General features: G+C 40.0%; 3 protein-coding genes and 1 pseudogene across 3 annotated transcripts; 1 reads left to right on the top strand and 3 right to left on the bottom strand.

Annotated features, from left to right (window-relative positions):
- The first annotated feature begins 1070 nt into the window (after positions 1-1070).
- On the top strand, positions 1071-3463 carry LOC103453498 (BTB/POZ domain-containing protein At2g13690). The gene is made up of 2 exons (XM_008393039.4): positions 1071-2013; positions 2315-3463. Exons 1-2 carry the CDS (start codon positions 1330-1332, stop codon positions 3257-3259), a joined length of 1629 nt encoding a protein of 542 aa, XP_008391261.3. The 5' UTR covers positions 1071-1329; the 3' UTR covers positions 3260-3463.
- Positions 3464-5454: 1991 nt separating this feature from the next.
- On the bottom strand, positions 5455-6234 carry LOC103453511 (uncharacterized). Its single transcript, XM_070812942.1, has one exon. It carries the CDS (start codon positions 6232-6234, stop codon positions 5455-5457), a length of 780 nt encoding a protein of 259 aa, XP_070669043.1.
- A 2874-nt stretch (positions 6235-9108) lies between these two features.
- On the bottom strand, positions 9109-14250 carry LOC103424136 (SWR1-complex protein 4-like; annotated as a pseudogene).
- A 320-nt stretch (positions 14251-14570) lies between these two features.
- On the bottom strand, positions 14571-15359 carry LOC114827116 (BAG family molecular chaperone regulator 5, mitochondrial-like). Its single transcript, XM_070812941.1, has one exon. It carries the CDS (start codon positions 15357-15359, stop codon positions 14571-14573), a length of 789 nt encoding a protein of 262 aa, XP_070669042.1.
- Between the last annotated feature and the right edge of the window lie 6492 nt (positions 15360-21851).

Here is a 21851-nt window from a genome sequence, read left to right as displayed (position 1 = left end):
GACAAAGTGAAGAAAATTGGGTGGAGATGCACACAATTTCGAGGATTTCCACCGAATCCTCATAGCATCACATCTCACAATTCTATATAAGGACCTATTAGTTCACAAATGTATAAGCAACAATATAGAGAAGAAAAGATACAATTTCCTTGTTTCCATTGCTTTGTAATTTCTGTTTGATAATGAGAGAGACTACCGCCACTGCCCCGATTACATAGGCACACTTACCAAACCTCGTAAATATTGTGTCTTATTTACTTTATGTTTCACTGCACACATATCCTCAATTTCACAATAATAAGGAGATATAGACTCATCTTTCAATTATAAAGAGGTAAAATTATAAATGGGAAAGAAAAAAAAAACATGATATCACCTGCCACATGGATAAGTTTCATCTTCTTTGAAATAAATAAAAAATTTGGTCTCTCTCCAAAATATAGTTTTATTTGTTTTCCTCAAGAAAACAAAATGATAAATGTATGAATAAATTTTTTGATAAAGCCTTTTATTTGCCTATCATCATAGACAAGTGTGACCACGATAAGAACAAGTTACAATACATTAAATAAGAAAGCCTTCTTTGTTGCCGAAGGCATGTTTCTATCCCAAATGTGCAAGTTATTAAAACTAAAATTGTTTTTGGATGAGAAAAAAATAAGGGAATATTTTTTCTCACAACTCTTAAGTGATGGTGATTCTCACCACCTTATTTATTACTGTTAAATGAGTTTAAATTTCGAGATATATACCATGAATAGACAGAAAATTAAATGAGTTTAAATTTCGAGATATATATCGTGAATAGAAAGAAAACTAAAAGTTAAATGCATCAAATGATGATAAATAGGATAATATTATCACCATCTAAGGGTGGCGAGCAAAAATGCACAAAAAAAATAAATCAATTTTATTTTTTAACAAACGATATTATTTACACTAATTGAATGAGAGTGTGGACTATCAATAATATAATTCAAACTTGTTTTAACCAGAATTGAACTTAAAATTTTTTTATTTACTAATGAAGAGAAATATCATTAAATCATAATATTAAATCAAAATAAACCCAACATTTTTAACATTACAGAGCAACAGTCAGAAAATTCGCAGGTTTTCCAAGAAAACAAATAGAATCTCCCCCAAAGAGCAAAAAATAATAGTAAAGAAAGAAGGAACAGCCCTCTCTCGCACTGTCACTTGCAGAAACAAAGAAAAGCATCTTCTCAGAAAACAATGCCACGGCAACACCTCTCTTTCTCTCTCTCTCTCTCTCTCTCTCCGTCTCTGTTACTCGTGACCTGACTCGGTAATCCAAAACTCACCGCCATGGACGATTCCTTCCGCAAAAGACAGAGCTCCTATCGAAGATCATGGTGTTGCTCGCTGACAGTCCCGCCTTCAAGCCCAGAAGCCTTCGCAAACCCTAAGCACTCCAAACCCCTTCACAGCAACAGCAAAAAATCCAGCACTTTGTCCAAACACACCTCCATCTCCGTCCCCAACTCGCCTCAGAGCTCCAAATCCGGATTGGGCTTGGTGGGTCGGATAGACCCTCGTCGGATCTTGTCCCCGGGTCGAGTCTCCCCAATTGATTCCAGTCCGCTTCCGGGTTCGATCCAAGAACCCGGCCCCGTTCCATCTCCAGCCGTCGGGGCTACGACCCATTTGAAACCCCAGAGTATTCGGACGCCGAGCCAGAGGGTCCGGCCTGGTTGTGGGAGCAATGTGTTCGACGTGAGGTTGAATTTGAGGGGGAAAAGAGGTGGGGGTTTGATATTGGAGATGAATTCGGAGGTTTTGAGTGCGAATTCGGAGTTATTTGCGGGTTTAATCAGGGATTATAGAAAGGGTGTGGTGGGAAGTGGTTCAAAAATGTGTAGAATAGAGGTGCCAGAAGTTGAGAATTTGACAGTTTTCAGAGAAACCATTGAACTTATGTTTGATGACGATGATGATGTCACGAAGCGCCTCTCCAGGATGGGAGTATATAAGGTTATTGATGTGCTTGAGGTTAGTGCTTTGCTCCCTTATGTATTTTCTGTTTTCTTGGCATATCGATTAACTTTCGAGTTTTTAAATTCAGATTTTTTTTGGAATTGCTCATTTGATTTCTCTCTGATTTCGTTGGCGTAATTTTGTAATAAAAGGGAAGGAGTAACATTGATTAAAACCAGTTAGAAAACACCGGAAAGTTTAAGGTTGACGGACATTGATAAAACTACAATTTCATCAGTTTGTGGAAACTTTGTTACTATTTATGGAGTATGTTTATAATATAAGTATGCATTGTTTTGAATCAAATGTTTACTAGGCATCAGCAGGCATCATATTCACAAAAGGTGTCTTGTCCTGTTTAACATACCTTGAGGCTGTTCCTTGGACTGAGGAAGAAGAGGAGAAACTTAGGAGCCTGCTTACAAGGTTTAAGTTTGATGATGCAACGACTAAGGACATCTTGGCCAGACTTTACTTGCTCGACTCTTCTGCGGATTCTCAACAAAGTTTAGCCAGACAGCTTGTTTGGTCTATCACCACTTGTACAGATGTCAACGCAAGGAATGAGCTAAAGTTGCTCGTGAAGGGTCTGCTATGCAGAAGTTCGGTGTATGACAAGGACCATCATGACCTCAATAAGGATGATATCTATGATGTCTGTCGATCCTGTCTCACTTCACTTGTTACCCTCTTTAATGAGGCCTCTGAGTGTGACGGCATTTCTCATGAGAGACCTGTTAAGGAGACAGGTAAGCCCATGATTGAACGCATCTCAAGGCAGGTTGATAATATCAACTGGCTGATAGATATCCTGCTTGATTGGCAAATCGCTGAGGAATTTGTGGATATATGGGGCAATCAGCGAGAACTGCTTCAAATGCATGGCCAAACATCTCCAATGGTTAGGTACGAGCTGAGTCGTGTATCAGCAATTTTACTTGTTGCAATGGGGACCAGAAAACTGCATTGCGGTTCAAATTCAAGATCAGGACTTCTCGAGGCGTGGTTTGGTCCAATGCTCTTGGACTTTGGTTGGCTGAAAAGGTGCCAAAAAGGGCTTGACATGAAGGGTTTGGAGGAAGCTATGGGTCAGACACTCCTTACACTACCCTTGAAGCAGCAGTACATTCTGTTTACGGAATGGTTTCAATATTTCTCGAAGCACAGCACTGACTGTCCTAACCTCAGCAAAGCCTTCCAGATTTGGTGGCGTCGGTCATTCCTTAGAGGTTGTGAAACTTATGCTATTGAATCCAGGTAACTAGTAGACCTTCAGTTTCCAGTACTCTTGCAATATGGCAGTAGTGTAGATGAAGAGATTATGATGCATGAAGAAATGAATAATGTAAATCAACTATGTAGATTGTTTTTTGTAATAGCTCTTGGAGCATGAAATGGTATCAGAATTTTTTACTTTATTAGTTTCTTATACCCATGAATAAAAAACCTGCTTTGCAAGCTCGAACTGAAACTGTCAAACTTGAAAAGAAAAAGAAATATGAGAAAGAAGAAAAGAAAGATGGTGCGGATAGGACCTATTGTTAATGCTTCACAATGCCTGAAGCAGAGTACTAAAGGTAACTTAGCAGGAAACTTTGAAGTTAAGGTGTAAAACCCTATTGGCTTCTAGGCTGTGTTTTGGTCTACTATTTCTTCCATCATCAACACCCATAACCATATCGTGTTCTCCTCTCTCCACCTATGACAAACCAAGGCCTGCACCAGCTTACCACTACAACTGGGGCAACACCAATTCCATTCGTGCCCCTCTCCAACCTGCCCATTTATGTGTCGGTTTATTTGCTAATACTAACCCAAAAATGACCTAAAGAATTGTCGAGGAGTTCGTTTTGGAGGGTATAAAAGTTTCAAAGGGAGACAAAACTGCGAGTTTGGCGCAGTAGACTGAAAAGTGACGAAGATGCGGATTGTGTTCAGAAATAGTCAAGGTTAGGATTGTTGTTGTTCAATTGTTTTTGCAATATGTGAGATTTTATGGCTTTTTATTTTGGATTAATCTCAGTTTACTACTCTGAAGTTTCTTGTTTTTTAACATTTGGTACATGAATTTTTTTTCATTCCAGTCTGGTACATAAAGTCATAATTTTGGGATACTTTTATACATCTGTTAAGTTTTCTGTCAGAACCTCCATTAATTGATGATGTGACATCACGTGAACAATGACTAGATGTCACGTGTCAATATGAGCTCACGTGGATATTAAAAAAATTAAAAATTAAATAATACAAGTTAAAAAAAATCTCAAACTTCCCCCTCCCTCTTCGACTCCTCTCATCTGATCCATCCCACTCCTCCCTCTTAACATCCCCAACCCACCTCCTCCCTCTCCTCCACCCTCTCCACCTCCCCTCCCTTCTTTCTCCCTAGATCGACCCATGCGAACCATCTATTTGTTCTGCGATCCTAAAATTCTCCATCGAAGCCCTAATTTCAGTTACCTTTCGATCTCCGCAGCATCTGCATCTCACCTGCAAACGGATAAGAGATAGTTGGGAGAGATCGATGGTGGTCGATGGAGAATCAGACGAACGAAGATGGAGAAGACGAGGTGTAGAGGTGACAGTGCTCGCTCCTTCGGTTGGGTTCGCGTGGGTTGATCTGGGAAGAGGAATTAAAATATTAATTTTTTTTTCCTTTGTCTTCCTTTCTTCCTCTGTCTCTGTGTCTCTTTCCCTCCTTTTGAGAGAAAACCAGCAGCCATCGATCTTCCCCCACTGATCCAACCCCGTAGGCTGCCGGAAATGGGTTCCTAAATGGATTTTTGCTCGACAAATTCCTCAAAAATCAAAGACACGGGGGCTGCCGGAAATGGGTTCCCAATTCGGTTGATCAATCTTCCCCCACCAATCCAACCCCATGGCTCTCCACCGCTGTCAAATCAAGTAGATGGGGGTCAGAGGTTCGGGCTCATGAAGGCTGTTGAAGAGAAGATGAGGGTTGAGTGGGTGGGTGGATGGGTGGAGTCGAAGATGTACGGGGAAGGGTGGATGTATGACGAGTCGAAGAAGAGAGGAGAGGAGGGTTTGGTTGGTTGGTGCAGATGAGATAATGGAGGGGTAAGGGAGGAAGGGAAGGTCGGGGAGGTAGAAGACGACCAAAAAACATGTTTTTTTTTTATTTTTAATTTCCATGTTGACCCTTTAATGCCATGTGACGCATAATTATTGTTCACATGGACGCCACATCATCAGTTAACGGAAGATTTAATAACCAGACTAATGGATGTATGAAACTATCCCAAAATTAACACTTTAGGTATGACTTTAGGACGAAAAAAACTTTATGTATCAAATGTTAAAAACCACGAAACTTGATGATAGGAAACTAAGATTTACCCTTTTATTTTTGTAGTTTACTAGTTCCAATGAATCAAAGGTTAGAAATACTTTTGTTTGGGTTTTGATGTTGGTTTGTTAGGACTTGTTTTTTTTTTTTTAGGTAAAATTCTGATAATAAGCCACTGTTCTTTTGAGGCAAATCATCCAAGGTCCCAAAACAGATTCCTTAACAGAACCATCAACACTAGTATTGCAAACATTAGTATCAGAATTAACAGTACAACCATCACTTGCACCAATCTCCTTTCCACCAATATCAACATTCATACCAGTTACATCACTGGAAACACCACCAACCACCTCATTAGTGACAATACAACTATCTCTTCTATGACAATACACTCCACATTTGAAGCAAATATCAGGAAGACCCTCATACTCTAAGTTGAACCATGCACCATTCAATTGCACATAAGCCTCCAAATGTTTAGTTAGATCCAATTCAACACAAATTCGAGCAAATTTTCCTCTAGCCCGAGCCAAGGTCAGTGCATCAATTTTCAAAGCTTTACCAAGAAAAGAACCAATTCGTTTCAGAGCACAAACATCAAGAAATTCAGCTTGAATTCCTAAAATTCTAACCCAAACAGCAGTCCTAGTAATTTTGGAAGAACTAGCATCAAACCCAGGTTTCCATTTATGAATTACATGGTACTGACCCGAAATAACCCAAAGTCCTCCAGTAAGAACAAATTCCAAATCCTCCTTTTTCTCAAAAGTTGCAACAAAATAGCCATTAATTAAATCTACAAGCTTAAAACCAACATTCGGACCCCATTTTCCTTTTAGACGATTATACAAAACAGCAATTGAGAAAGGCTTACCCAACAACTTGACAATTAACGACTTCTCCCAGGGCTCGCACATCTTCTTCATTGCTCATTCAGAAAATTGAAAGCTAGGGCCACGTTCACCCCTTGTAACTGCACAATCCAACTCATCATCAAGATCGCACTTGAAATTATCCAAATCCAGAGCATGTAATCCATTCTGAACATTCACAAGTTTGTCTCTTCAACTCAATTTGACACCGTCGGCGGCCATCACTGGCCTGGTGGTCTCCATCGCAGCTTGTTGATCATCATCATTACAAACAGTTGCAATCTCAGGCTCAACACGATTTCGTTTCAAAACCCTCGAATCAGTGGCGGTCCGGAGACTGCCAATCCACCACTACCGTCCGCCAGATCCACCTTGCCGCTAAAAAGCACAAAGCAAAACTCACCCGGAGAAAGAAAAAGGAAGAAACCGACAAGGCACGTGAGGCGCGTTCAAATTTCACAGAAAGTTTTTCAATTTACTATTAGGACTTGTTTTAATTTCAGTTTCAACCAAGGTTAAGGTTTTGATTTTGTTCTCGTTAAGAAATTGATTAACAAGGAATATAGTGCCTTGGAATGTGTGTTGTCTTGGAATGTGTGTTGTTATCTTCTTGTTAAGAGATTGTATTGGTGTACCCAGCTTCACTTGAAGACATTGTTCATCATATTTTGGTTATTTTATTTGAGAAAACACAGAAAATGGGCTTTTGTGGGTTGGGTGGTATTATCTACACATCTCTTTTTTCCTTCTACACACGGAGAATGATAGAAATTGACAGTGTGTAGAAGGTAAAAAGAGATGTTTGTGGATAGCACCGCCCTTTTGGATTTTGGGTATTCTGATGTCAATTCTAGTTTCAGTGCAAGTCGGTTTGAGAGAAATACGGTTTGCACATGTAAAACCTCCCCCATCCTGAAATGAAAGCACCCGCTGCTCTGTTGGTAGCTAGCGTGCGTAATCTTGATGTGCAATATGCCGGTGATCGGAGTTTCCTAAGTTTTTCCACATTAGAAATCTAGCTCAAGTTTCATCTGACCATGAAATGTATGAAACTATGCGGCAAGTTCACTCATTCGCCCGTGCGTAGAATCTCTTAAATCTGACTCAAGTTTCAACTGTTGACAGTCCCTCTTCATGTGTTTTGCAAGCTTTTAGAAATCAAAATCAATGATGTTGGATCCTCCCTTTTAGACATATTTGTTCTTTTAGTTCGGCCCGATTCACTCCCAAAACTGAAAATTGAATCATGCAACATAACCATTTCGCTTCAGCTTTAAGCAAAAATGATCGTGGCAACTGTACTAGATCGGATCTATTCGAGAACGGTTCGATTCTTTCGGATAATGCCTAAAAATACACACACAAAATGGAAATTTTACCATAAACATTTTGAGATTTTGTTTACGAAAATGATCATTTATTAAAAAAAAAACATCGTAATCATATATTAATGACGTAATGATGATATAATGATCACATAATAAACACTGATTATTTTGTAACAAAATGTCAAAATATGTTTATTATAATTAATTCCCCCAAAGAAAAAAAAACCCTAATGAATCAACCTAACTTCGTAAGCATTGAACAAATGTGTTTTAGAGTGAGTTTTGCAATTATGAAAATTGGAAGATGTTGATACTAAGCATGGATCAGAGGTGTTATGGCAAGGGATTTCACTAGAAGCGATTTTGAACTCAACTATTAGAGACATTGGCCACCATACCCATTTATATGAACTGCGGATGAAAGCTGCAAGCCGCCGGGTAAATGTTCAGTCACCTGTTGTGAAAGAAGAGAGATACCAGTTACACGAGAGGAGACGGAGACAATCGGAGGAGAGATTTTTCTAGATGTTCGGAACATGACCCGTTACACTGTCATAAGTCAGACGGACATTTGAAGAAAGAACTTCTCCCCACTTATATTACAACACTTAAGATGCGTTTGTTGCATCAGACTGTCTCGGACTAGACTAGCTGCAGGGACTAAGCTGGACTAACTTAGACTAGACTAAGCTGAACTAGCTTAGTGAAGCGTTTGGTGCAGTGTCGGACTAAAAACCAGGACAATGAAAATTCTTTTTTTGTTTTGTTTTTTTTTTTTTTTGTTTTTTTTTTTTTTGGAAACTAATGAAAATTCTATTTAACATTAGCCAATTGTCATTTTTAATTTACTTTTGCCTTTAAAAAACAAATATTATTATGTCATTCCGCAAAAAAACTATCTTCTACTATTGGAAGAAGAGAACCGACTCACAAACCAACCACATTTCTCAAACTTCTGGATTCCCTTTTCTTTTGTCAAGCTCTCTCTCCCTCTTCACTTCCTCTCACAATCAACTACACCCACTTCAAATCCCACGGCAAGCTCATCCCACTCGCCGCCAACAATCAACATCACCCACTTCACATCCCATGGCAAGCTGAAATTGTGTAGAGGCTTCGTCCTCTCGGTACCCATCGCCATGGACTTTGCTACATCTGTTTCTCACTCCTCAGAATTTTCTGGGAAGAGGGAAGAATTTTTATTGGGATTGTTGTTTTTGTTTTGCATTTTTGTTTCAGATATGGGCATGAGTGGGCTGGGTTTCAAATCTGGGTTTAAGATCTGGGCATGAAGGCAAATGGAGTTGCAGAGAGGCATGCTTGTAGACGACACGGTTGCACACAACGCATGTTCAGAGACAGGATTAGCAATCCCAAACGTTTTGAGGGCCTCGCTAAGACCACGCAGTGAAGGACTTAGTCGGCACGAGTCCGACTTAGTCCCGAACTTTGTCCTGCTTGCACCAAACACAGGACTAGTAAGCCAGTCTCGTCCAGTGAAACTTAAGAAGGTCAAACAAACGGGCCCTTAGCGTACTAGGTCGTGTTCCTAATCAGCATTTCAACATTGCCACTCAATCACCTAAATGCCAGTCTAATATTGGAATTAGCAAGAAATATATTTACATAAATATAGCATTTCACATAGTTTTAACCTAATGTGGTAACTCTGACTATTTATACTTGGACAATTTCCTTAAGGTTAACGGAAATTGGAACTTCCACTTATGCCATGCACATTACTCGGCGCTCCCAACTCAGAATTACTTGCTGGTTAAGTCCATCATCGCCGGTCACTGTTAACTACCAACTAGAATTACTAGCTAGAAACAAAAGCCTCTTCTCCTACTTCGGTTGCTACTACATTTGAAACTATCGGAAGACCTGCACCAATTTAATTATGCATTCTGCTTGCCAGGTCAACTAAGAGCTGACTTGCTTACTCAGTTCTGGAGCTACAGATCCGATGCCCTTAACTTTCTAGGCCTTTTAGACTGCGCAGGCAATGATGGAGCTTCTGCCCTACCAAGGGCTTTTCGTTTTTGGTCTCGTTTACCAACTCTATCCCCTGACATCCAATGGATATAAATGAGGTCAACAGTACTAGAAGAACACTCAGAACAACCAAAAGAATCAGACAAGCAAACAATAAACAAGCGTGCAGGATGAGACAAAATTTCCTATTATCACCTAATAATTCACCTCCGAAACTTGTTGAATCAGGAACAAAAGTGCGATCCTGATCACCACAATAAGAAGGCAGTAGAGTCAGAAAAATCTCATCGTTTGAATCACAAGATAGCTTATCAATTGAGAAGCCTACTACAAGTACGGACAACAAACCTTGGGTGTGCCTGGTGTTTCGTATGGACTATCACGATAAGATGAGCCTTCTGCCTCCTTATATTGTAGCTGATAACCAAAAGTATTACTTATCTCAAATAAAATACAAAACTAAAGAAAGATGCACTCTTCATTTTAAAACTGCAGTTAAGCAACCAAATTATTTGCAGTTAAACAGAAATGAAACCAACACAGATGAACAATGATGATGTTGTTCAAAAGACAGTGAGTTTGGTTAAGGAAATTAGAATTACAAAACACACCCCTTGCTAACACTTGGAGAAAAGCGATATCATCGATACATGTTTTAAGGGATATACGATGCTCTCTAACTTATAAATGAATATTTACAGTATTTATAAAAGACAAAGCTTAGCTAAGTAACACCTGTTTCTGAAGATTCAGTAGCGTCAATATTTCTTTTCTTAGTTCAAGATGCTGTGCACAAACGGCTTTAGTTGGAACTCTTGGCTTTAAATTAACCTGTAAAGCAAAATGCACAAATTTACTCTTTTAAAAAACAACAAATGAGGAATAAAGATATTCATAGGATATGTTGCTCTGAATATAAATACGTACTTTGCAATTTTGAATGGCAACATTCTTGATTATCAAGAACCAAACAATATAACTGAGCTTATTACTAAAACAAGATAACAAGAAATGAGCAAATAATGATATCTAACTTTCATATAGAATTTAAGAATACACAAAGCAGGATCGCCAAATACCACAAAGCATCTCTCTTCAATGGAATTCTGCTCTTCAATGGAATTCTATAAGTTGTTATGACAAGAAGTAATTGTCTAGAAATTCATCCATATTCATGAATGGACAGACAGTGCTATGAAACTGAATTACCAAGTGATTTAACCTCTATCATGATAAGGTAAAGGAAATTTAAAACAAAGCAAAGGTGAAATTTATGAAACAAGATCAACCATGGTAACATGTAATGGATCTGAACATTTGCTGCACAAGATAAAAAAAATATGCTACCAAGTTTGACAATGAAAAAAGCATCTATACTTGATCAATAGTTTAAGAAGTAGTACAGACCCCAAGTTCTTGCAAACTTTGTTCAATCCGCTTGATAGTCCGAAGTCCAGCAGATGAGCTTGCAGCTTGGATCATTTGGTCAAGTGCATATGTTCTAAGATACACCCAAAGCTGGAAATTTTCTCAATCAACCAGTCAATGAACTCGAGAATGGATATCTTACATATTTCAAAGAAATTAAGCACAAGATTTTCCTTGAAGAAAAAATGGATACAAACAGAGGACCAAAAATGACGTCATGCAGTAGTAACTTTCACGGGAAAGGAACGAGGATATAGAACAAAATCTGGCAAACCATTTAAACATACCATGCGGAGAGAAGCTAGAGTAGAGGCATTCTCTGCCATTGAAGTTGAATGTGCAACCATTGCAGGGGCGAACTCAGAGTTGGATGGACATGATAGAGTCCCACCAAAAACAATAGCCCTCTCACTATCCATAGTAAATGTGACAAGCAACTCTGACTCTTTAGCATTCTGAAATACAGAAAAATAAAGTACATACACACACAACACTCAGATGCATGCACATACCTATTCATTCTGATTTTGAAAATTGAACAACCAATACATTGGCATAATATGATGCCTATAGGCTATAACCCTTCCACAATGAGAGTCACTAATAAATACTTTTAACAATTCTAGTTAATAGGAAAAAGGGTCATTAACGGATGCTGGAATACCTCCTAATTCAGGAAATGGGGTTTAGTGGTTTACCAATACAAGGAGGAATGCAGAGCCAATGTAAAAGTAAATACCTTGATATCACTTAGTCTAATTTTACATAACATACAATGTATCTATCTATAATGAAGTAAACTTGAAGTTAACAAACATACCCCTACCACAAAGAAAAGAGGTAAATCCTAAACCTTAAAAAAAAAAAAAGAAAAAATGGATAGCTATGTGTAATACAGAGCAGTATACTTTGGAGAAGCATAGCGGTTCATTCTACCCACAGAGTAGAAGTGACAAGAGAGTACAGTTTCCTAAATGGTCGTGAACTCACCAGTAAATACAAATAAAGCATAGTATCTAACGGTAAACTTACCCTTGCAGCCATGCGTGACTCAGCTATTCTTTTGGCTTCTGCCAGAACCTAAGATAACGTACAATGGATCAGACAAGTGAATGAATGTATCCATTTGAAAAATCAAATCCCCAATTAATGTTGCAGGGCCACGTTAAAGAATCAATCACTCTAGATTGATGGATGAAAACCTCAGAATCTTTTCTCTCTTGGTGTTTTGTTTAAGAGAGAACCATGGACAATGCTCGCTTGCGATCTCTCTCTTGTGTAAATTTGTAAGGTTCCTAAACCAAGAGAAAACAAGATAAACCAAAGCAGAGAAACTGTAAGTAAAGAAACTAATAAAGGGTAGCCCAGTCATGTCTGCCGCCAATGCAGGGTCTATAAAGACCAATACACACACAGCTGAATTAACTTGTTCCCAGAGAGATTCTCTGCCAACAAAAAGGAATTAATATTTGCCTAAAAGATAAGTTGACAAGGCTACAAACCTTAACAATAGGATGCTCTGAAACATCTCCGGGCAATGCCGCCGCTCTAGCAATTAATATAGATCGAGATACTACAATAAATAATGAGATAATCAGCATCTGCAATAGCCAAGTTCAATGATCTTTCTCAAACAGTGAATCATTTAAAGATTCAAGCATAGAAATTAAAGCATAACATGAACATCATAAGAGTGAACCAAATAGTGAGCAAAAAAAAATTCGTAAAGAAAACAGATAGACAATACCTTTGTAATAGCGTTCCTTCAGTTCTTCCACAGTATGAGAAGACGAGAACCTGTCTGCTATCACAATGAAGCGTAGATCAAATTGTTGACACAATTCAAACAATTGATCCGTCTCATCCTTTGTCCACATCTAAAGGAGACACAATATAACAACAGAGAATGAGGCAAGTAAAGCTTTCTCACAATCAATTCCTACTTCTAAAGCTTAATAATCGGTTAGGCTGGAATTTCAGATGGCAATATTATCCTATAATTTGAACACTTGAAATCATTTCATATGATGTGGAGCTGGATTTTAAATCTGAACCTAAATTAAATTAAAAAAAAAAAAAGCTTTTATATTTCCATCTATAACAGCACTTATTGAGGCCCTAAAATCCAAATACCCTAAATAAAATGACATCACACAAATAAAATCTTAATTTGATACCTACATCATCAGTCAAATGCTTCTCATACTCCTCGTCTGTGTACTTGACAACGTCCACAGACTGCACAGATTTTGAAAAATAAAATCAATATATAATATGTATTCACTTCACCTGAAACAAAGTCAAATTATATGTTCATAAGAAAAGGGACAATCCTTTCCCAACACAATTAAGGTTAGTTGTACCTTGTTATACTTGGCAAAGGAGTAGTCACCTGTAGGCGGGACGCCATTTGCAACTTTAACCTGCATAGTAGCAGTGACTAAAGTCATACACAGCCCGACTGGAAAAAAAAAAAAGAAAAGAAAAGAAACGCAGAGCTTGGACGCGTGCTACATAAGGTCCAAAACATACCCAGTGGTAGAGCCGTAAATCATCTTTCCGGGTAGAACTAGTAAAAGGAAGCCACTGCCAAGTGATCTGAAAGCATAATGGCAGACTTAGCATAACTGATTGTGGAAGTGAAATATCCCCCCCCCCCAAAAAAAAAAAACTACATGAAAGATAACTGGCTACATCTACAAGCAACTCAAATATATAAATCCTACAATCTTTTACGCTTCCAGTAATACTACAAATGTGAGTAAATAAGCAAATGATGAACAGAATTAACCTTTTCATCAGTCGGAGGCCTTTTTTTCAGCTGTAATGGCTCCACTGCCGGCATGAGAGGTGGAACACCACCGGTAAGCGCATACACCTGCAACTCGAAAAGCCAGAAAACGCATTATCATTTCAATTTCTCAATCGTTCTAGATTATACAACCAAAATTTGATAAACCCACCATGCATTATCACCGAAATTTGATAAATTTACACGAAATCCGATAAACCCTAAACACAGACAATCAAATCGTACCTCGCGCGAAATGCCATCTGGTTTTCGCTGAGATTCCTTCAACGGCCGAGATTTCTTCTCCTGGGATGCGGGATGCGTCGATTTGGGCAAGCCCAAGATGTCCTTGGCATCCATTGCAATTTCCCCCAACAATTTGGGGGATTCTTACTCTCCGAGGGGGACTTCACGACGAGCCACCGCAACGTGCGACTTCGCAGAAGGGTACGCGAGGAAGAAGAAGCAACGGGCCTAAAATTAAAAAGAATCGGGCTGGACCCATTTGAAAATAAAATGGGACAAGGCGGAGCTGGGTGCTAGGAAAAGAACCAAAAATAGAAATAGGATAATTTTTTAATGGGTAAATTACATAGTAGCCCCTCAGGTTTGAAGTCTATTACAATCTCATACAACAACTTTAAAACATTTCACTTTCATACCTCCAGTACCATTTTATTTCAAAATAACACCTTCGTTAGATTTTCCATCCATTAGTCTGTTAAATGCTGACGTGGCTGCCACATTTGTGTTGATGTGGCTGCCACGTGGCAAAAAATTTTTTTTAATTTTTTTTAAAAAAAACCTCAATCTTCTAAATATTAAAATTAAAAAAAATTAAAAAAAAATTAGAAAAACCCCATATACTGAGCGCAAAACCTCTCCATCTCTTCCCCTCCTTTGTCCTTGCACGCCTCCTCCTTCATCTCCGCAAGGACGTCGTCCCAGTTCCTTCCAAACCCATCGTCTTTGCCACCCCATAAGCCATCCATGTCTTCCGATACGATTGCGTCCACGATCCGACGGCTCACTTTTCTTCTCGCTTCCCTCACCGTGGGGTCCGAGTCCAGCTTCAGCAGCAGCCGCATCAGGGACTCGTTCATCCTCAGCTTCTCGCGCTCGCTTGTCCTGACGGAATCAACAGTTTCTTGCCGTTGGATCAGGCGCTGGAACTCGTCGGCCTTGGAGTGGACGGCTGCGATTGTTTTGAAGCGGGTGCGGATGAGGTGGGCCCGGTAGGCCGATTGAATTTTGATGGCTGCGGTGGATTGCGGTAAGTGAAGGGTGATGGGAATTGGGGCGTTCGAGGACTGGATGGGAATTTTGGTGGTGGCGGGAGGGGTCTGCAACTGTGAGAAGGTTTCATCATCTTTGGCTAAGCCCTGGTGAATTTGAGTGAGTGAAAAAGGGTGGGGGGTGTGTAGAGAAGGAAAGAGGGTGGGTGCGGAGGGAGGGTCGCGGGTGGGGGGGGGGGTGGGGGTGTTCTGGGTTTTTGGTTTTGGGGTGGGGGACGCGGGTGGGGTGGGGTGGGGTGGGGTGGGGGAGGGGTTATCATTCTGGATTGCAGGGAAGAAGATGAAGATGGGGGATATGGGTTTGGGGGTTGCGGGGAGAATAGAGGATTTTGGGAGTTGCATAAGGGTGGGGGGAAGGAAGGGAGACAAAGGAAGGGTTTTTCTTGTTTTTTTTTAATTTTTTTTAATTTTAATATTTAGAAGATTTAGGTTTTTTTTTAAAAAAAATAAAAAATTATTTTTGTTGCCACGTGGCAGCCACATCAGCACAAATGTGGCAGCCACGTCAGCATTTAACAGACTAATGGAAGGAAAATCTAACGGAGGTGTTATTTTGAAATAAAATGGTACTAGATGTATGAAAGTGAAATGTTTTAAAGTTGTTGTATGAGATTGTAATAGACCACAAACCTGAGGGGCTACTATGTAATTTACCCTTTTTTAATCTTAAGATAGAAATACGACATTTTGAATATGAACAAGTTATGCCCATGTAATGCATAACAATTAGACAGAACTAAGATTCTTTATACACCTTAAAATGACTTAATTACTCTTATATATAAATGGCTATTTCCTCCCACCCAAACGTCATTTTCACGTTTCTCCGAAAATTTCTCTCGCCCAATCCTCAGCTCAAAGAACCATAACACTATGTTTGGATGAGGGAAATAAACTTAGAATTTGAATTAAAGACAGAATTTATAAATTGACATGCACCAATTCCCTTATTTAGATTCATAAACATAAAAATTTAGAATTTCCCATGGAAAAAAACTTGGAATTTGGGACCTTCAATTCCCAAGTTTAAATTCCATGTAAATAGGTGTCATTTTCCAATTTCTATGATTGAGAGTTTAAAAACAACAAATTCCGTATTCAATTCCATTGTTCTTTTAGGTTACCCAAACAAGAAAATTCACAAATTCTATAAATAAAATTTCATCATTTTAAAATTTCTTAGTAATCTTAAATTTCTTAACATAGTGGAACTCACCCATCTTCATCCATCATCCAACAGCTCTCTCTCTCCTCACCTACGATACGCCTGCCCTCTTTGGACCTGACTCTGTTGGCATCGTCCCTCTAGCGACGCCTGAGAAAAGAAGCGTGATTCAGATGAACCCGCTCAGCCCCAACATCTTTCGATTCAAAAGCGAGACTCGCCGATCAATGCACTCGCTTACCCCTTTCAGGCTCCTCTGAAGGTTTGCGGTCGCCTTATAAGGTGACTTTCATCACTTTCTAGTCTTTTGGCGATTTGGGTTTGGTTGGATTTTGAGTGTTGTGAATTGGGTTTTTTTTTTTTTATTTACGGAAATTTTGTTTCTTGTTCGGGTTTTGGATGCAACTGCTTTGCAGGACGATTTATATCCAAACATTGTCGATTGGTTTGCACAAAGTGCTTGTTGTTGGGTTGGGAAATTTTGTTTATTTATGGAATGCTTGTTGTTGTTGTTATTTTGCTTCTCTTTCTTATTTTAACATTGTTGTTGTAATTTGAGGCAACGTGGAACCCATTCACATCTGATAGATATGCTGCATTCTTAGAGATTTGAAATTGAGATGTTATTTTTATATTTATAATATTGCAAAGTGGAATTACAAGTCTAGTTGCAACAGAATCCACTATGTAGATGTGTTTATATCATATTTAGGGCCTCCGTATTTAGATCTCGTACAAATATTCGGGGGACTTAAATGTAATTATGTAATAAATGAAGGGGTAAATATGTAATAAGTGAGGAGTCCTTATTCTATAAAAGGACTCATCACCCTCACAATTAGGAGAGGCAAATTCCTAGGCCCTCTCACCCCCTCTCAGAACCTCACTCTCATTACAGAGGCTCTCACACTCTCTCCCTCACAACCCTATCAGAATACAATATCAGTGTGGACGTAGCCCAAACCTTGGGGTGAACCACGATACATCTTGTGTTATTTACTTTCTTGCAGATTCACGGTCGGATTTACGTTGTTCCAAGACCTCCGGTTTTGTGCATCAACAAGATGTTTGAGCAACAAGTTTGTGACATTAATATGGGGAATAGAACAACTACAAGATCCACAAACCATGTGCATGTTGTTAGTATGCACTGTGCATATCATGTGCATGTATAGAGTATACAGTGTGCATGACATGTGTATCCGTTGAGCATATAGTGTGTGTTTGTACCATACTTGACCAAATTTCGAAACTACTGAGCACCGGTCAACGTTATACCGTTAAAGACCCAGAAGAGTTTCCCTCCAACCAGGAGGCCAATCACAGTGCGACATGTGTCGACATCAGAAGCCAATCATAGCGCGACACGTGTCAACATCAGAAGCCAATCACAACACGACACGTGTCAATGTCAGAATGAAACTAGAAACTTTCTTCTATAAATAGAGATCATTCTCTCACAATATTTCCTAATGTCATTTGTACTAAATCATTCACTAGTACTCACTAAAGGAGAGCTTGAACCTATGTACTTGTGTAAACCTTTCACAATTAATGAGAACTCCTCTACTCCGTGGACGTAGCCAATCTGGGTGAACCACGTACATCTTGTGTTTGCTTCCCTGTCCCTATGCATTTACATACTTATTCACACTAGTCACCAGAGCAATCTAGTGAAAGTCACAAACTTAACATTTTCTGTTGTACCAAAGTCCTCACTGATTTTGTGCATCAACATTTGGCGCTGTCTGTGGGAAACGACACTTATTCCCACTCTCTTCAACTTTGTCAATGTGGTTTCCACCATTTGTACACTCTCTTTTGACCAGGCATCCCTCTCTAACATGGGGAGCTAAGGAAACCACAGCACACAGAATGACACCCCTCTTGCACCTAGTGCGAAGCAAGGAAAGAAAGAAGGAAAGAATGTTGCTCTTCAAGCTAAAGTCGATAAGCTAGAAGCTCAGAACAACAAGATAGCAATGAAGAATAAGGTACTCCAGGAGCAGTATGAGAAGCTCTTTGAGACGCTCCACGAAACTAGGTGTACTCAAACACGTGAGCTCGTTGCCCTTATGGACATCAACCATCATTTGGGTGCCCCCCAACACGAAGGGTTACCTCCCTTCGACATGGGTATCCCTGATGAGGAGCGAGCTAATCATCAAAACATTGATCAACATGAAACTTCTGTCAACCCAAATGCTTCGACCCGAAGCAGGAGAAATGGAGGAAGACACCTCCTTGCAGAAGGGTTGGAAGGATCGAAAGCCGTTTATCGCGACTGCCGAGGCTTTCTAAAGCAATTTCGAGATAAACCCCTCCATATATGCTCAAAGATCAATGACCCAAAGGTTTCTGAAAGACTTAGTCTCATCCTACAACCCAGGCCAGCTGCCAATCTAGAGAAGGAACGACAGGTCCTAGAGGAACATGAAGGTACATGGGACTATGAGGTATTCCGACAAACTCGCCCTAGAAGTCGGTACGGCGAGTCCAAGGAAAAACCACACGCTCTTCCTCAAACTTTCCTACTTCCAAGAGGCGATGGAGACTTACAAAAGAAAATTCCAGTGGTACATGACTCCACTCAGGACTCCCTTGTCCTACAGCTCCTTAAGGAAGTAAACAAGTTGAAGGCCAAACGTCAGGCCGAGATACCTAACTGGAACCAACCCAGGCCTAGCCCTCTCACAAGGAGGATCCTTGACACCCCCTTGAAGCGAAGACAAAACGAAAGCTTGGTTTACAACTCTATATTGGAAGGGAAGACCCAATTGAACACCTTAACCTCTTTGAGTCCACCATGGCATATCGGATGCATCGACGAAGAGCGATGTCTTCTCTTCCCCTCCACCCTCTCTGGCGGAACTCTAAACTGGTATTGCCGTCTTTCACCTGAGACAGTAAACTCATTTGAGGAACTAAGGAAACTGTTTATCTTTCAATACATCTTCTAGATCGATCACTTGCATTCTGCAGATGACTTGTACATTATTCGCCAGAAGCCGGACGAGTCACTATGAGAGTATGCCGATCGCTTCAGCTAGGAGTATTCTTGCTGTGCTGAGGCAGATGACAAGACCGCCCTCAAGGCCTTCATGGCAGGCTTACGTGATTGTTTCTTCAAGTACATGATCAATGCCAACACTTGGAAGACTTACTCTGAGGTGATTGCACAGACTTACAACCACGCCTCCGCCGAAGCAAGAACATACCAAGGGAGCCCCCATATGGTTAACCCTTATTAACAAGTGGGAAGTGGAAGTCAAGTTCTACCAAGTAAGGAGATTGTGAACACGGAAATTTCCTGCGATGAACGAGACAAGAAACACGTGTACAAAATAATATTTATATTGATGATTTAGGGGTTACAATCTCTTCTACAAATTTAGCCTCTGATTCTATCTTTGCAATGGGTAGATTTGATGTTGTTGATCCAAAGGGCCGTCGGGGCTTGATCTTGGGATAAACAGTTGTGCAGATTTGTTGACGTCGTGGATCCAAAGGGCCGTCGGGGCTTGATCTAGGGATGAACGAATGATGAACGATGAACACTTTCTTCAAGGGCCGTCGGGCTTGATCTTGAATCAGTGGAAGTTCTTCAAGGGCCGTTGGGGCTTGATCTTGAATGAGGATTTGACGAAGAACGAAGAGAGCTCTCTTGATCCTTCGGGATTTGCTTGGGAGCTTTTGAGTTTCAAAGCTTCAAGATTTTGATATGAAGTGAATTGGTTATGAATTGGTCTCCTAAAATGAATGCCTTGGCCTTCTATTTATAGAATTCCAAAACTTGATTTTTTGGATTTAAATAATTAGATGGAATAAATCATCTCTGCCAGTTGTTGACACGTGTCCTGTTTGATGACTTTTCCAATTTATTTTGATTTTTCGTTTAGTCACATGCTATGTGTAAAATTTATGTGACACATAAACATTGAAATTTTAATTTTTGATCAACATTTATTTTACCGAAATTTCGATGTCTACAAATGCCCCCACTTCAAGGCGCGTCGTATACATGTGCTTGTCACGTGTAGAAGATGCGTTTTGAAGTCCCTTGTTGTAGATGTTGATCCAAGGGCCATTCGAGGCTTGATCTTGAATTGGGCTGGAGATTTCTTCAAGGGCCGTTGAGGCTTGTTCTTGAACTTTCATTTGAAATTTCTTCAAGGGCCGTTGAGGCTTGATCTTGAAGGTTGAAATTGGACCACCAGGAGCTTCATGTGGTAGATGATCTTTTGGTTTGGTAGTGGGTGAATCGGCACGTATTTTGTTGCGCTTATTGACTTTCCACAGCATTGATCTTGAACTGGTTCGGAGGATTTTCTGGTTTCCTCCAATTGTTGACTTTCCACAGCTTCGATCTTGAACTGGTTCGGAGGACTTTTCTTTTGTTTCCTCCAATTGTTGACTTTCCACAGGCCATTAGTTCTTAAATTACCTGTAGGAAGTTCTTTAATACCTGGCAGCAGTGGCGGCAACCTTTTGCCTTTAAATGGTCATTCAGAGCATCACTTTTCAGCCACTCATTCGTGGTTGGCAGCTTCAGTGTAAAGAGCCAACACCATATCAACTGTTTTGAAATATTTGCGGAGGAAACTCGAGATCCGTCAACAGTTGAAGATGAGTACCCGGGAGCAACGCTAGGTGAGCAACCAGGCAAAGGTTCCTGGCAATCAGTTCCTGATCGGACGTTTAATTTCAGGTTCCGACTGATTGCTTCCTTTCTCCTTGTTCTGCAAGCAAGAACAAGGGCAAAGGAAATGATAGGGAAAAAGCATGATATGAGATACCTTTGCTTTCAACCCCGATGATATGAGATACTTTTGCTTTTGAAGAAGTAGTGGATGATCAACACATGTGTTTGTTGAGCTTGTCTCCACATGCTTCGATGCATCATTTTCATTCGCCTCTTCTGTTCTCCTGGCCGATGTGGTATTTTCTCTAGAAGCATAAGATGTTGAGATAATGGGTACTTCGAGAGCAGTGTTAGGTGAGCAATCAGGAAAGATTCCAAGCAGTCGGTTCCTTACCAGGAGCTTGAGTGGAGGTTCCGACATATTGCTTTCTTTATCCTTGTCATAGTAGTGAAGAGGGAGGACAAAGAAAAGGATAGGGTGAAAGCATGCTATGAGATACTCTTGCTTTCAACCCCAGTGATATGAGATACCTTTGCTTTGATGTGATTTGGCTGAGGAAGCGTTTCCAGGGAGGCAGAAAAAATTGAGTTTTGGTTGCAGATGCCTTCGGCAAGGAAGAAGAGTCAGGGTGGATGTGTGTCTTGCTAGAGGATGAAACTCGAATTATATGGTGAGCTCCCAACAGCAAGTGGCAGGGTGGATGTGCCTTGTCTCCCATGCTTTGTCGGCCAACAGTCGGGTAGGTGAGTATGATGGACTCCACACGTTTTCAACCTTGTCAGTGATCTCTGGCAAAGTTGCACGTGATAGCCGAAAGCTGAAACTGCGTCTGAAAAGTGTTGACGGATTTTACGCAGGAAAATCCGGGTTTTGAAATTCGAAGAGTGGCGTTTCTTTAATTTTTTTTTTTTTTTTTTTTTTTTTTTGAACAAGTGGTTGTGTTGCCTCTTCTTTTTAAAGAGGTGTCAATCATTTTCAACCTGCACGCTTTGAAGATTGCTTGCCTCTGAAAATCGTTCTTGCTGT

The sequence above is a fragment of the Malus domestica genome, chromosome 15, assembly GCF_042453785.1.
Source record: "Malus domestica chromosome 15, GDT2T_hap1".
Classification (NCBI taxonomy): Eukaryota; Viridiplantae; Streptophyta; class Magnoliopsida; order Rosales; family Rosaceae; genus Malus; species Malus domestica.
Note: the sequence above shows the minus strand (reverse complement) of the source record. Positions and strands in the feature narration are given on the sequence as shown.

Excerpts from the sequence above, each read along its gene's own strand:
- LOC103453498 (XM_008393039.4), top strand. The coding sequence starts at position 1,330 with ATGGACGATTCCTTCCGCAAAAGACAGAGCTCCTATCGAAGATCATGG. Across the intron at positions 2,014-2,314 it reads AGGTTATTGATGTGCTTGAG|GCATCAGCAGGCATCATATT; the intron begins GTTAGTGCTTTG and ends AATGTTTACTAG.
- LOC103453511 (XM_070812942.1), bottom strand. The coding sequence starts at position 6,234 with ATGAAGAAGATGTGCGAGCCCTGGGAGAAGTCGTTAATTGTCAAGTTG.
- LOC114827116 (XM_070812941.1), bottom strand. The coding sequence starts at position 15,359 with ATGCAACTCCCAAAATCCTCTATTCTCCCCGCAACCCCCAAACCCATA.